Source organism: Aricia agestis, chromosome 9, assembly GCF_905147365.1.
Source record: "Aricia agestis chromosome 9, ilAriAges1.1, whole genome shotgun sequence".
Lineage (NCBI taxonomy): Eukaryota > Metazoa > Arthropoda > Insecta > Lepidoptera > Lycaenidae > Aricia > Aricia agestis.
The window spans coordinates 13023815-13037382 of record NC_056414.1 but is presented as its reverse complement, the minus strand read 5'-3'; the positions used below and the strand labels follow the sequence as shown (position 1 = coordinate 13037382).

Genomic DNA, 13568 nt, shown 5'->3' with positions numbered 1-13568 from the left:
GCGCCTTACTATTTAAGGTATTCAGAGTACCCATTTCTTGAAACTTTACTGAAGTGTATCTTTCAAGGTCTAGCTATTGAAATGACACACAGTCATTGTTAGACTAAGATATAACATATACTTTGGAATAATTATTAGATATAACATAATATTATTTATTATGTCCTTTGATAGTGCAAGGAAGCGGTTGTCGAAATTTAACTCATAACCATAAAACAAAATATAAATAATTTGTAACTTATTTACATATTATATTTTGTTCATACTTATTGTTTATTATCTTTTATTACGATTTAAGTTTGCATCCTAAAACAAACAATAAAACGCCGGAGTAAATTTATTTGGCATATTTAGCACTGGCACTACACTATTTTGGCCCTCCGTAATGGTAATAATTATTTAATTACATAATAAATACAAAGAATTTGTAAATGAGGTAAATTAAGTTAAATACACTAAAACATACTCTGTATTAGCGGTTTCTATATTTCCTACTTGTGATTGTACAATGTACATTACCGACAAAATTAGCTTTCGAACAATTTCAAAAGTTTGCCTTTGCTAGAGATTAAAGATTTAAACACAAAGTAAATAACCGTAACGACTGCGAACGCAGGTGACATTACAAGTTACATAACGTTACAACTCATTAGTCAGGCGCTAATTTTGTCGACAGTACAAACATAATTACAATTATTTGGCACATCGTTAACATACTGTGGCACAACCATCACATTTATTACATCATAAATAATAATTATTATAATTATAATTATTAATTCTATTATTCGGTATATTTTCGCTAAACGTGAAGTGTTGAGAAAACATATTCCCATTATTCATTTTAAAATTCAAGTAACTATACAATAATCACAAGATTTCATTATTACGAAATATGCATCGAAAATAAAAAAAACATAACAACATAAGTGGAACACTCGTCTTTTGTTTTACATCTACTTGTTACCCGTATTCGTACGAAATAACGTTTCAATTTATCGTTGAGCTCCGTTTCCCGCGAAGGTAATATAGAACTTACGAGGGTGGTTTTAAGGGCGTGTTTCCCACGTGCAGGTTGTTGAGTTGCGGCAGCAGAATAGCTGCTGTCGCTATTGTAGTCACCAGCACAAATACTGCGAGCAGAGCGCGGTCCGCGACGACGGCAACCTGCGGAAAAACTGTCTTTAGTCTGTATGTACCATCGAGGAAATTGATTCCTAGGCAGTTGACAGACCAACGTCATTTGGTCGGATCATGTCAATTTAATGTTCGACAAGGCTATATTTGAACGTGGCGAGAAAAGGAACTAAACGCTTCTATCGTAGAAAAACGACATTTTTGACATGTGTTTGACAATTCTCCTTTACCAGCAGCGCTCCCGTCAATGTCACCCACGTTCAAATAAAGCCTTGTCGAACTGTAATTCTGATCTGTCGGCTGGGTTTGACATAACATGACCAAACTACGTAGGTGCCCCATCTGCATAGAAATCAACTTCTCTGGTACGTTGCGACAAAATTCGTTTATCGCGCGGAAACTGTATATTTTTCCGAGTTAAAAACTATCGTCGGCCTATGCCGATTTAACGAGAAAAAAATAATATCCTTTCCCGGGACTGAAAGTACCAAAACAATTTCATATAAACTTCGTTTAGGTTTGTAGCGTTTTTGGGTTTGAAGAGGTCACAGACAAAAAAACTTGATACACATTCATTATTTAAAGCGTAATTGAGATTTCGATGAATAGTGTTAAAAAAGCTTTTATCAAGTTTTAAGAATTTTAATGTAGGTAATGTCAGAGACCAGCCATACATATATTTATTCCTCTATGGTAATGTTTTAGTTTCACAGTAAAATAAATTGACACGAACTATACTAATCCATTACTGCTAGTATGGCGAGAAAAAACAGTTTTTGTGACAAAAATATTCAGTTCCACTCTATTTACAATGTAAAGCTCACCATTCAAAATTCAAATGTTTCAAAGTGGAAAAATATTCGGTCCACTTTCAATTAGAAAACTGAGTCTAGTAGTGCCTACCAGTTGTATATTTTTTCAGACGTTCTTCATATTATATCTAAACTCTTTCAGAACTAAGAACTTTGAAAAACCATCGAAATTTATCGACAGTAAGTTGACTGAGTTATAACATTCTTTTTTCCCTTCGTAAAAATATGATAATCCATAAAGCCCTTCTTTTTTCGTCTAGGTTATAAATATCATGTACGGGAGGAGATGGACAGCCAGCCATACGGATTTTTTTAATTGAACCTGTGGGTAGGAAGTAGGAACTGTGGGTTAAAAAATGGGTTACCCAACTTCCCCGGCTTCGTAGCTTCCCCTGGGATAGAAATCGATTTGTTTTGGATCATAGATATTAGACTATATTATACGGTACGTAATATTCAAAGCAGAGTCGCCGACAAGCTTATTGGGTTAGAAAATTGAACTGTCAATCTCCCGATTGTCCCGAAATATAGGGAAACATTCGGGACCTTGTGTTATGCTCCTCAAAACAGCAGCAGGCTTAGGTGCAAATGTCTTTCCCTCTCTCGAGACATCCCGATAGAAAATAATTTGCGAATTCTTTTCGTGAATTTACATAAAGGGGAATATGGGGTCGAACCAGCGAATGTCGGGTAGAAAATAATTTACCTAATTTTGTACAAATTCGAAATTCGTTTAAAGGTAAATTAATGTCCATTATTAGCTTTAATTAAATATTGTACCATCTGTTACCTTATTGCTCCGAATTCTCGAGCTAATAAAAGGAGGTTAATTGGGTGATGTGACAATTATTTATTATTATTAGGCATATTATGAATATTTAAAGCCTTGGTGAACTATATATGTTTTAAATTGTGATTTTCCATCTTTTTAGTAAAAGATGGCCCCGTGCGAGTTTTTTACGCCGGTTCTTTTCGCCGGGTTAGTTCCCGAACCGGTGGTAGGCACCTTAGTATCGACGTTCGGAAATGGTTTTTGTAAAAAAATTACTCTGAATAAAAATATTTTGATTTTGATTTTATCATTTACTTTTTAATTTAGTTACGTAGACCATAGAAGCATAAAAAAAACTTTCATTACTTTTTATTCATTGAAAAGTTGTAAAAAGTTTGAAGTAAATAATAATAATCAATCAATCATTTATGAATCGCTTTAAAAGTGGTACATTAGATTAGTGTAAGTAATGTCAAGTTATCATTAGATATCTTTACGTGTAGCCAACGCTTAAAAAGGCATAAAAATAACTTTGAAACGAAAATAAATTGTTTGCTGCCTTATTCATAGGCAATGAATACGCTTTCTTTTGTTAAACTTGCACCATGAATGGTCTGAATACCTCCAACTGAGTACGTGTGTGGGGACTCCAACACACTATTGTCTGATTAACTTGCAATAAAAGTGATCGTTGATGGTTTGACTGTCTTTTGCACATTTTTTATTGGTTCAAAACTGTTCGTAATTTCGCTTTATAATGACTATAATTTTTGCTAACAATTATTGATTTTAGAGTTTTGTCATACACGCAGAGATAAACGAAAATTTTATTTATATTTCGAACACGTATGTACATTAACAAAGGTTCATGGGCGTACCCAGGTAGGGGCAGGGTTCAGGCGGGGCAGCTGCCCCCCATCCCCCCCCCCCCTCCTAGAAGATAAAATAAACGTCAATTTTCCTAGCAAGTGTGAAGTGGGAATTAAGAACGTGTTACCGACTCTGTGCAAAATGAAGTGCTGGAAACAAAATATCTTTTCAGTCAGATTAATAAAAGTCAATTTTCATGATTTTTTGTTTCAATATACCAGAACGACCATCTTCTCGAAACAGGTATGCTTAAATCCTGGGTACGCCCATGAAGTTTCTAATACAATTCAAATTAAAAGGCAAATGACAGAGGTACATTATTTGGTTAGATTTATGACGAGTTAATAATAATATTATTATTCATGATCTATCAGCTGTAATCGACATAACCCGATCAAATTACGTAGGTCCGCCATCTGACTATAAATCAATAATTTTCTGTTAGGCTGCCTTCACGTGAAGGCAGCCTTAAGTATATTTTATCTTGTAGTATCCTATCTATACTATACCTATCTCCTATCAAGCTATATATGACATTACCTGTTTCCACTCGAGATTCGCCCGCTCGAGGCGGTCGGTGGCGGCGACGCGCAACTCGTGTCGCGCGGCCGCGTCTCGCAACGCGCTCGCGCAACACGTACGCACACACGCACACCCCGACGCGCAAGGTGGACGCACGCACGCGCATGCCGACGCGCACGTTGTACGCACGCACGCGCATGCCGACGCGCACTGTGTGCGCACGCACGCAGTTGCCGACGCGCTCGGTGCGGGCGCGCACGCAACTGTCTCGCTAGATACTGTGCTGCCGCCTGAGCACGAGTTTCCGCGAGCTGAAGGGAAAGATAGAGTTAGAGCTTGTTTACTTTATTATCTCCAGCATCCGATCTCTGAAATTAAATAAGTGCTGTTTAGATTGATATAGAAGAGGTGACATGGGAGAGCTGTGCTTAGGCACGAATGGGCCGGCTCGACCGGAGAAATACCACATTCTCATATAAAACCGGCGTGAAACAGCGCTTGCGCTGTGTTTCGCCGAGTGAGTGAGTTTACCGGAGGCCCAATCCCCTACCCTATTCCCTTCCCTACCCTCCCCTATTCCCTTCCCTACCCATCCCTACCCTCCCATATTACCATATTCTCTCTTAAAAGGCCGGCAACGCACCTGCAGCTCTTCTGATGCTGCGAGTGTCCATGGGCGACGGAAGTTGCTTTCCATCAGGTGACCCGTTTGCTCGTTTGCCCCCTTATTTAATAAATAAAAAAAGGTAGCTGATATTGGGCGGGATTAAAACATGTAGACAGATATTGGACAGATGTTTATATTAATGCTCTACCTAGTTATATTATGTATAGCGTGGTATAGCTTTCAGAACTGCAAAGTCTTCGTTATTGAATTTCTCAATACTGCTAATCCCCGAAAAATCTGTGCCGAGTTGCCGTATGCATGTCTCATGATAAGTACTTAATATATTTTATGTAACTTATTTTTAGAACTCTATTTTATTCAAGAAACCGTACACAGTTGTTAGGGCATCCTCCAAACCGTCACACACATTTAAAAAAAATAAAAAAGGTCACCAAAGAATTTAAAATAAAATCCTTTACATTTACGCTGTTTTATGAAAGCGATGTTTTATAAAAACAACTCGTTCTCTGTAAATACACGATTCGCGCTCCGCTACTTCGCAACTGTAGACGCAGATGTTGCATCATATTAAACCTAATACGGTAACAAAAGGTTCAGAACCCCACACATATTGTAATATTCCCACTTAATATAGTATTACGAGGCACAAATAACTAATAAGAAAGACATATAGGACGCGACTCACTTGTGACTCTTTTATAGCCTGTTATAGGCAGGCGGAAAAATGTTACATTTCAGGAGCAAACAACCTTTTTCGGCTATTTACTAACTTAATGAATTAGGAAGTAATAATAGCATAACAACAGGAATATTTTGGCCGCCCAAACACATGAAAAAGACCACAATATAATTATACAATACAGTAAAACAACTGTGTCAGTTTTGCGCTTGCGTAACGTTAGTTAACGTAACTTAAGCGCAACGTTAACTTAGAGCATTGTTTAGTCTCTTAAGCTATCTGAAAACACACTCGTGATGTGCACACCGATTCGGTCGGACTACTGTCTATTGACCACTGTGTACTTTACTGTAAAAGTAGCAGCACTGAAATATTTACGTTTTACTTTTTATAAATTTGCCCATACAATAATTTTAAAAAGTTAATTTTTAGCGCTGAGTACTTCCAAAGCATGCTTCTGTGACGGTACCCACAATTCGCCTAACAATCCTGCATCGCGCTATCGAAGTTTTGGAGAACGGCAAGATGTATACGACGTCTGAAATGATGTCAGTGGGCCTCGGCCTGACCGAGCATACGTTTACGTTTCTACGACGCGACGACGTACGACGTCGTACGATGTCATGTCGTAGTTTTTTACGACGCGCGTCGCGGTACGACACGACGTCGTGTCGTGTTTTTGTGTCCCGGCCCTTAGATCTACTCACTGAGATGGTTATGGTTCTGACGGATGAAACGTGGCGAGGCGGGAGACTCCGGGCTGTCGCGCTGCACCTCCGCCTTCAGCCGCGAGCCCGTCCGCGGGTTCACCGGCATGGCCGCGCCTCCTCCCGCACCGTTTTCACTCTAAGCAAAAACATAATCACACTATTATACAGAGTGTGACAAAACTAAGTGATAATACTTTAGGGTATGTATGGGTACTCTGTATAGAGTTCATTCTTATACGTGGGAGAGCCATGCTTCGGCACGAATGGGCCGGCTCGACCGGAGAAATACCACGTTCTCACAGAAAACCGGCGTGAAAGAGTGCTTGCGCTGTGTTTCGCCGAGTGAGTGAGTTTACCGGAGGCCCAATATCCTACCATATTCCCTTCCCTACTTTCCCCTATTCCCTTCCCTTCCCATCCCTACCCCATTACCCTATTCCCTTTTTAAGGCCGGCAACGCACCTGCAGCTCTTCTGATGCTGCGTGTGCCCAGGGGCGACGGAAGTTGCTTTCCATCAGGGTGACTCGTTTGCTCGTTTGCCTCCTTAATTCATAAAAAAAAAACCGTGATAGTAGCAACACTGGACGAGTAACTTTTTTTCAAAATTTTGTATGGGAACGGGCGCTCGCCCATTAAAATCACAAAAAAAGCTCTTTCAGCGCTGCTACTTTCACAGTGAACTATGATATAAGGAACATAATATTATACCAGCCCCGTATTATCACTTAGGTTTGTTACACCTTGTATACAAGTTTTGTGATTTTTATGAAAATCTTATGTCTTTAAACGAGCAATTCTTGTATATATATAACTAGATGACGCCCGCAACCGTACATTTTCCGGGATAAAAAGTATCCTATGTCCTTTTCCGGGACTCAAAGTATCTCCATGCCAAATTTCAGAAAAATCGGTTCAGCGGTTTGGGCGTGAAGAGGTAACAGATAGACAGACACACTTTCACATTTATAATATTAGTATGGATTGGAATCTCGGAATCGGCTCCAACGATTTTCATGAAATTTAGTATATAGGGGGCGATAACTCGATCTAGCTAGGAATCATTTTTGGAAAATGTCATTTTATTCGTGTTTTATCGAATACCGAGCAAAGCTCGGTCAAATAGCTAGTGAACATTTATGTACAGTGTAGACACAGAGTAAATCACAGAAAAAGGTAACCTTGCTTACCCATAAATAGGCAATAATTTTTAAGCAGGTTAACATTCCTACTTTGTAACTAAACACTCTCGATAGTTTTCAAGAATATTATGAACACCTTAGCCCCACCGAGAACAATCCCTTATTTAACTTACCTAAAGAGCGAAATTCACGCTACAATAAATCCTGCAGCAAAAACTTTATTGAATTGAAGTGAAGCACGAAAAAAATACAATAGCTTCTAGGGGAATTCTTATAGGAGCTCGTTTACAACAGAAATCTGATATAGCGGCAATATCGAGGCTTTTCACAAGGATTGTAAACTATCAACACATATATCAACAAACAACATACTTTTCGATAAAAACCAGCAACTCCGATTGTGTTAGGATTAATTAAGTATATCATTCAAATTAATTTTATGAAATTCAAATGCCCAGTTGTCCAAAGGACAAACTTAAATAATATTAGTAAGGGAGTTATTGAGAAATCATTTGTTGTTTCTAAATATCTTCAATCGTTATAATTATAAAAACAACTCCGTTACATTCGTTATCTTACCTTTATTACAGGCAGTAGTACTCATTAAATCGTAATATTTATCGAATCGAGATGTAAGAACTTCTGCCCATAACTCGCCAGCATTAGTAACGAACACTCAGTTAAATACTTTGGTTAATTTCTCCATTTAAAGTTAATTAAATTCTCGGATTGGGGAATAAAATGTAATCAGTAACAAAACTTGCATAAAGTTTTAAGAGTATAATTTCTTATTACAGGCTGTTGGTGCCATAACTTTGACCATAAGTAAAATAAAATTAATTCAAGTAAAATTAAACTTTATTAATACGACAATAGATATCATTTTGCTCTAAGCCACTACGTTAAATAAGTAAATTTTAATGAAATGCAACTTTATTCACTAGGCGACTAGGTTGCATTTCAATCTATGCCGCTAATTTTATTATATTAAGTTTAATTCCTTTAATTTGATAACAGATGCCGCTGCTTGACGGCTACATCGCGCTATAGCTAGCACGAAGATATAGGTATAATAAGGTGATTAACTAGTATGTAACTATTTCCATTCACACTCATACTTTACAAAACTTTATCAACTGTAAGCTAAAGTCCAATCCACAAAGCTGGTCATAAATTTTCATAGAAATTGCGATAACTATTAAAAATTATGACGTATCTCGTATTTTAGACCGTACAAACATATGAAATGTATTACCTTGGCGTCAGTGTCGAGGTTAATGAAAAGTAGTTTGGCGAGGCGCTGCAGCACGAGCTCCCGGAGGAACGCCGGCACCGGCTGCCCTCTCACTCCTCTACGAACAACAACTTAGTTACACACGAAACTTATACATTAATTGACAGTAACGTTACATGTATTTCGATTCATGATTCCGTCGTTCGACCGAGGAATTAGTGTAGAATACTTCCTCTACAAACAGCAATAACTAAGTTATAAACATCACAAGTCATAACTTATACTTGAATTGACAACTCTGTTACACTTTATTAGAACTCCAATGTGCGCTACGTTACATTTTGATTTATAACTTCGTGACACTGTTATAATACATCTAAAAATTAAATATATATATATATATATATATATATATATATATATATATATATATATATATATATATATATATATAAAACTCAAAGGTGACTGACATGGTGATCTATCAACGCACAGCCCAAACCACTGGACTAATCGGGCTGAAATTTGGCATGCAGGTAGATATTATGACGTAGGCATCCGCTAAGAAAGGATTTTGATCAATTCCACCTCCAAGGGGTTAAAATAGGAGATGAAAGTTTGTATATTATAATAATTTTTAACGCGAGCGAAGCCGCGGGCAAAGCTCGTTATTAATAAACACCTTGAATCACAGTTTAACTACACTGCACTGTAGTTGATAATTAAACTTAAATTGCAAGTTACCTAATGTTTCAATATACAACTTTGTTAAGCTTTGAAAGGCAGCTACGTTAAACTCGAATTTACAGATTCGTAAATATTTTAATTTACAACTCCATTATACTGAAATTGACGACTCCGTTATAATAATGAGTAATAAATCAGTAATTGTAATAATTAATGTAATAATTGTAAAAGTGATTCGGTAGTAGCTAAATGTATAGTTTATGACTATAGGACTTTTTTAACTCCGTATCATATAATTATCCGTATCATATTATATTGATAATTTAGATTTAAAATATACATGATAGTGTTATTTATTTTATAGTGTAAATTATCGTAAAACTTGCCTGTATGATATGTTCAATGTGACCACGGACAGCGAAGCGGAGAAAGACACCAGGCACGTGCTCACACCGTAATAGAGACCTGTTGACAAAAACAATAATAGAGCAAACTAAAGTTACCTCAGGGCTGTCAAAATCATACGCATTAAGGTTCATGCACACTTTGCTGTGCCGCAGCGTGTCAGAGCGGAGCTCAGTGCATTTACGGATTTTGAGTACGATGTATTGCTAGAAACCGCTAGCTATAGCAGTTAGCACACTGTTGACGGAGTGCAGCAAAGTGGGACAAACAACAGAATACTGTGAGCAGACAGACAACAAAATAACGTGAGCCCCTTCGGCTCGAGACAATATATTATGATAAAAATTCAATGAAATTGTATTCAAGCAATTTGAGCCGACTTTCGGTCTACATCCCGATACACAGCGGGCTGCAGCCCAACAAGGTTTGCGCAAACCCTAGAAATACGCTCCCACGTCAATCACGCCCGTTTTTCAGGTGCGATAGACAACCCTGAATTGGATGGCGTTATGCAAACTAGGACGAACTCAACTGAAAAACTGTACTTTCAGTATTGCCTATCAGGAGCGGTATCAAGCTACCAAGTGCTAGTAATAAATGTCCCTCCCACAGTTCCCTAGGGTCCTATCATGTAAGTCTAGTGAGCTGACAAACTCTACACTTCGACTCGATTTCATCCCCGTGAGTAATGGACGTTCATTTATTACAACAATCCATATAAGCTTCTCGACCTGAATGTATTGTATTAATCGTTAGATAGTCCATATAAATTGTCTTTGTGATTTACAAAGGTAATAAGATGCATTCAGTCTACTAGGTCGTCTGAAAGCTTACAGTGAATAAACATTTTACGCTTCTATCTTTTTTACATCTCTTTGATAGTAAAGGGTCGAGTTTACTGAAGGACTTACTTATCAACGGCGTCTTTTCAGTCGGCGGCAGCGTGTCTCGTATTGTCATGAGAAATACTGTCATGGAGAGGAGCGCGCTGATCCCCAGTGTTACTTTCTCACCAGACTCCGATGGCACGTAAAATACGAGGAGAGCTGTAATGAAATATTTCGTACAGCAAACACCTCTCAGCAGGACTTGACACAATCCAACCAAATTATGTAGATCTGCGCGGCTAAAATGGTCACATTTAACAATTCCTCTCAATCAATTCAGCAAATGAATTCTTAAAACTGTCAAACTGACAAATGTCAAATCAGTACAAAAATACAGAAATGAATTGCAAGCAGAGTTGCTTTTTGCGATTTTAGAAAAATGAATCATATTATGATTCATATCATGATTCTTCAAAGTAACCATTTTAGCCCCGCTGATGTACTTATGAATCAATTCCTCTAATAGGACATAACGTATAAATAACTTTGTATAAGTGTGAAATTAAAGTTTAATTTTTCGGCATGGTAACGATTTTAAGTGACAAAACTTTTGGACACTATTAAAACTCAAAGTTAATAGATCCTTTTTGTATATTATAAATCCTTCAATAAAGTGGTCGCTTAAAAATAATTAATTTATCGCAAATCTAGCGCGAGCTACTCAAGAGCCACTCACGTATGTATTTCACCTATACCGAGTTGAGCGGAGTGGAAAAACGTCCGGGAAGCGCATCATAGATACTTTTTTGCAACAAGTTCATAGGTTGATACTTGATATCCATAGATATTAACATTTTTTTTATTAAAAGCCAACGTCTTTTCAAGATCTAAGCAATAATAATTGCTTAGATCTTGAAAAGATTATTGTTCATGGGCACATGACAGACCTACAATATTTGGTCGCGTCAAGTCTCTGTCTGTTTGTCCGCTGAGCTTTAGGTAACCCGACCAAATCACGTAGGTCCATAATCTGCCCAAAAAAGTAATGATGTAACATACTCATACATAATATCTAAATATATATAACTCAAAGGTAACTGACTGACTGACATAGTGATCTATCAACGCACAGCCCAAACCACTGAACGGATTGGGCTGACATTTGACATACAGGTAGATGTTATAACGTAGGCATCCGCTAAGAAAGGATATTGATCAATTTTGCCCCCATGGGGTTAAATAGGGGATGAAAGATTGTATATAATAATTAATAATAATACTTACTTATTGACGCGAGTGACGCCGCGGGCAAAACCAATTTTAATATATAAAATACTTTTCCTAAAGCTAGGGTTTATTTACATAGATTCCTTTTCATCAAATATCTTATCATTTGTGTGCTGATCGATTCAACTTCGATACAATTTATCTGCGAGTTTTCGGACTTGAGTAGCCGTCGATTCTAGTCACGCCCGATTCCTACTGATTGTTAAACATTTCCAGATGTCTCATATTGAATAAAATATACTTTCGGAGAATTTGATCGTTTTGTAACGATATCGGTCTTAAATTTTATACTATTATTATAATTATATAAAGTCTCAAGACTTTATATAATTAGAATAATACTATAAAATCAAGGGTATCTCTTATGTATAAAATTCTCGTGTCATAATGTTAGGCCGCGTACTCCTCCGAAACGGCTTTACTGATTTTAACCAAATTTTCTATTATGCATATTCAGTGGGTCTGAGAATCGGCTACTGGGTACTTATTATATTGATAAGTGCATTTGTTGAATAAATAATAGTAAATTATTACAACTCGAGACTGACGGCGACCATTGTTTGTGCGACGGGATAGCGGTGGACGTTGCCATGGTGACATACTTATTTAGTCACTTCAATAAAATAATACGGGCAAAATACTTTATATGGCAAAGACACGTTTGCTTTTGACAGCTAGTATAATATAAAATTAATCTACGCCAAGAGTCAACTCTTGGCGTAGAGTATTCGTAGAACTCCGTAGACCCTCTACGAAAAGAAAATTGATGTCTATTGCCTACACGTTCAAAAACCTATTTACTATACTACGCAAATTTTTCATACGTCAGATAACATTTATCTGAGGAATATACTTTATTATTTTTCCATACATAATCAATCAAAGAGTCTGCTGAGTGTAACAAAACAAATTGATTATACTTTAGGGAGTGTGAGGTGGCCCTTGTATAGAGTTCATTGTGAAAGTAACAGCGCTGATCAGGTTATATTTCTTTTAATTTTAGTAAGAGGAAGATTCATGACGTGAATGCATTGAATATTTAAATTACAGATTTCTCACAGAAAACCGGCGTGAAACAGCGCTTGTGCTGTGTTTCGCCGAGTGAGTGAGTTTTCCGGAGGCCCAATCCCCTACCCTATTCCCTTCCCTACCGGAAAGGATAGGAGATTGGGCCTCCGGTATTTTTTTTACCCTATTCCCTCTTAAAAGGCTGGCAACGCACCTGCAGCTCTTCTGATGCTGCGAGTGTCCATGGGCGACGGAAGTTGCTTTCCATCAGGTGGCCCGTTTGCTCGTTTGCCCCCTTATTTTCATTAAAAAAAAAAGAAATGTGCCGACTAGTCGGTAAAGCCGACTATCCGGCCACTTTTGTAGTCAGCGAATAGTCGGCAAAAATCGCCGACTAATCGGCTTTTTACTTTTTTTGCTATTATTGAAATTACATTAAAGAAAAACCTTGATTATTATTTATAATCGCCCTTACTAATAAACGTTGTATAAGCTTTGAATAGTTATACAGTGTTTTGTTCCTGTCACACAAGTGACATTTTTAATTGGATTGAACTTCTTCAAAACACTGTGTAACTATTCAAAGCTTATACAGCGTTTATTAGTAAGGGGGAATGTGTTTAAGTATATCACTCGATCAGTGTTATACATTTTAAAATTAAATGAAGTGTTTCTGAAATTACTTGCCAGTAAAGAAATTATTTTTGTAAATATAATCTTAACAACAAATTAAGTAAGTATGTATTATTAAATCGAGATTTCATGTACCTACATGAAATAGGTATTTAATGAAAATTATCAACTGTATCATAGAAACAAAATAAAGTAGCGTACGCGAAGTACTTACCTA

General features: G+C 37.1%; 1 protein-coding gene across 1 annotated transcript in view; it reads right to left on the bottom strand.

Annotated features, from left to right (window-relative positions):
• Window positions 1-823: 823 nt before the first annotated feature.
• The window catches only part of LOC121730697 (neuronal acetylcholine receptor subunit alpha-10-like), a 70683-nt gene continuing 57938 nt past the window's right edge, over window positions 824-13568 (bottom strand). Inside the window, exons 6-11 of the mRNA XM_042119836.1 lie at window positions 10508-10642; window positions 9578-9656; window positions 8526-8622; window positions 6128-6266; window positions 4132-4424; window positions 824-1167 (exon numbers count right to left, since the gene is read on the bottom strand). Of these exons, the coding sequence (XP_041975770.1) occupies window positions 1036-1167; window positions 4132-4424; window positions 6128-6266; window positions 8526-8622; window positions 9578-9656; window positions 10508-10642 (875 nt within the window). The 3' untranslated portion in view covers window positions 824-1035. The remainder of the gene's footprint in view (window positions 1168-4131; window positions 4425-6127; window positions 6267-8525; window positions 8623-9577; window positions 9657-10507; window positions 10643-13568) is intronic.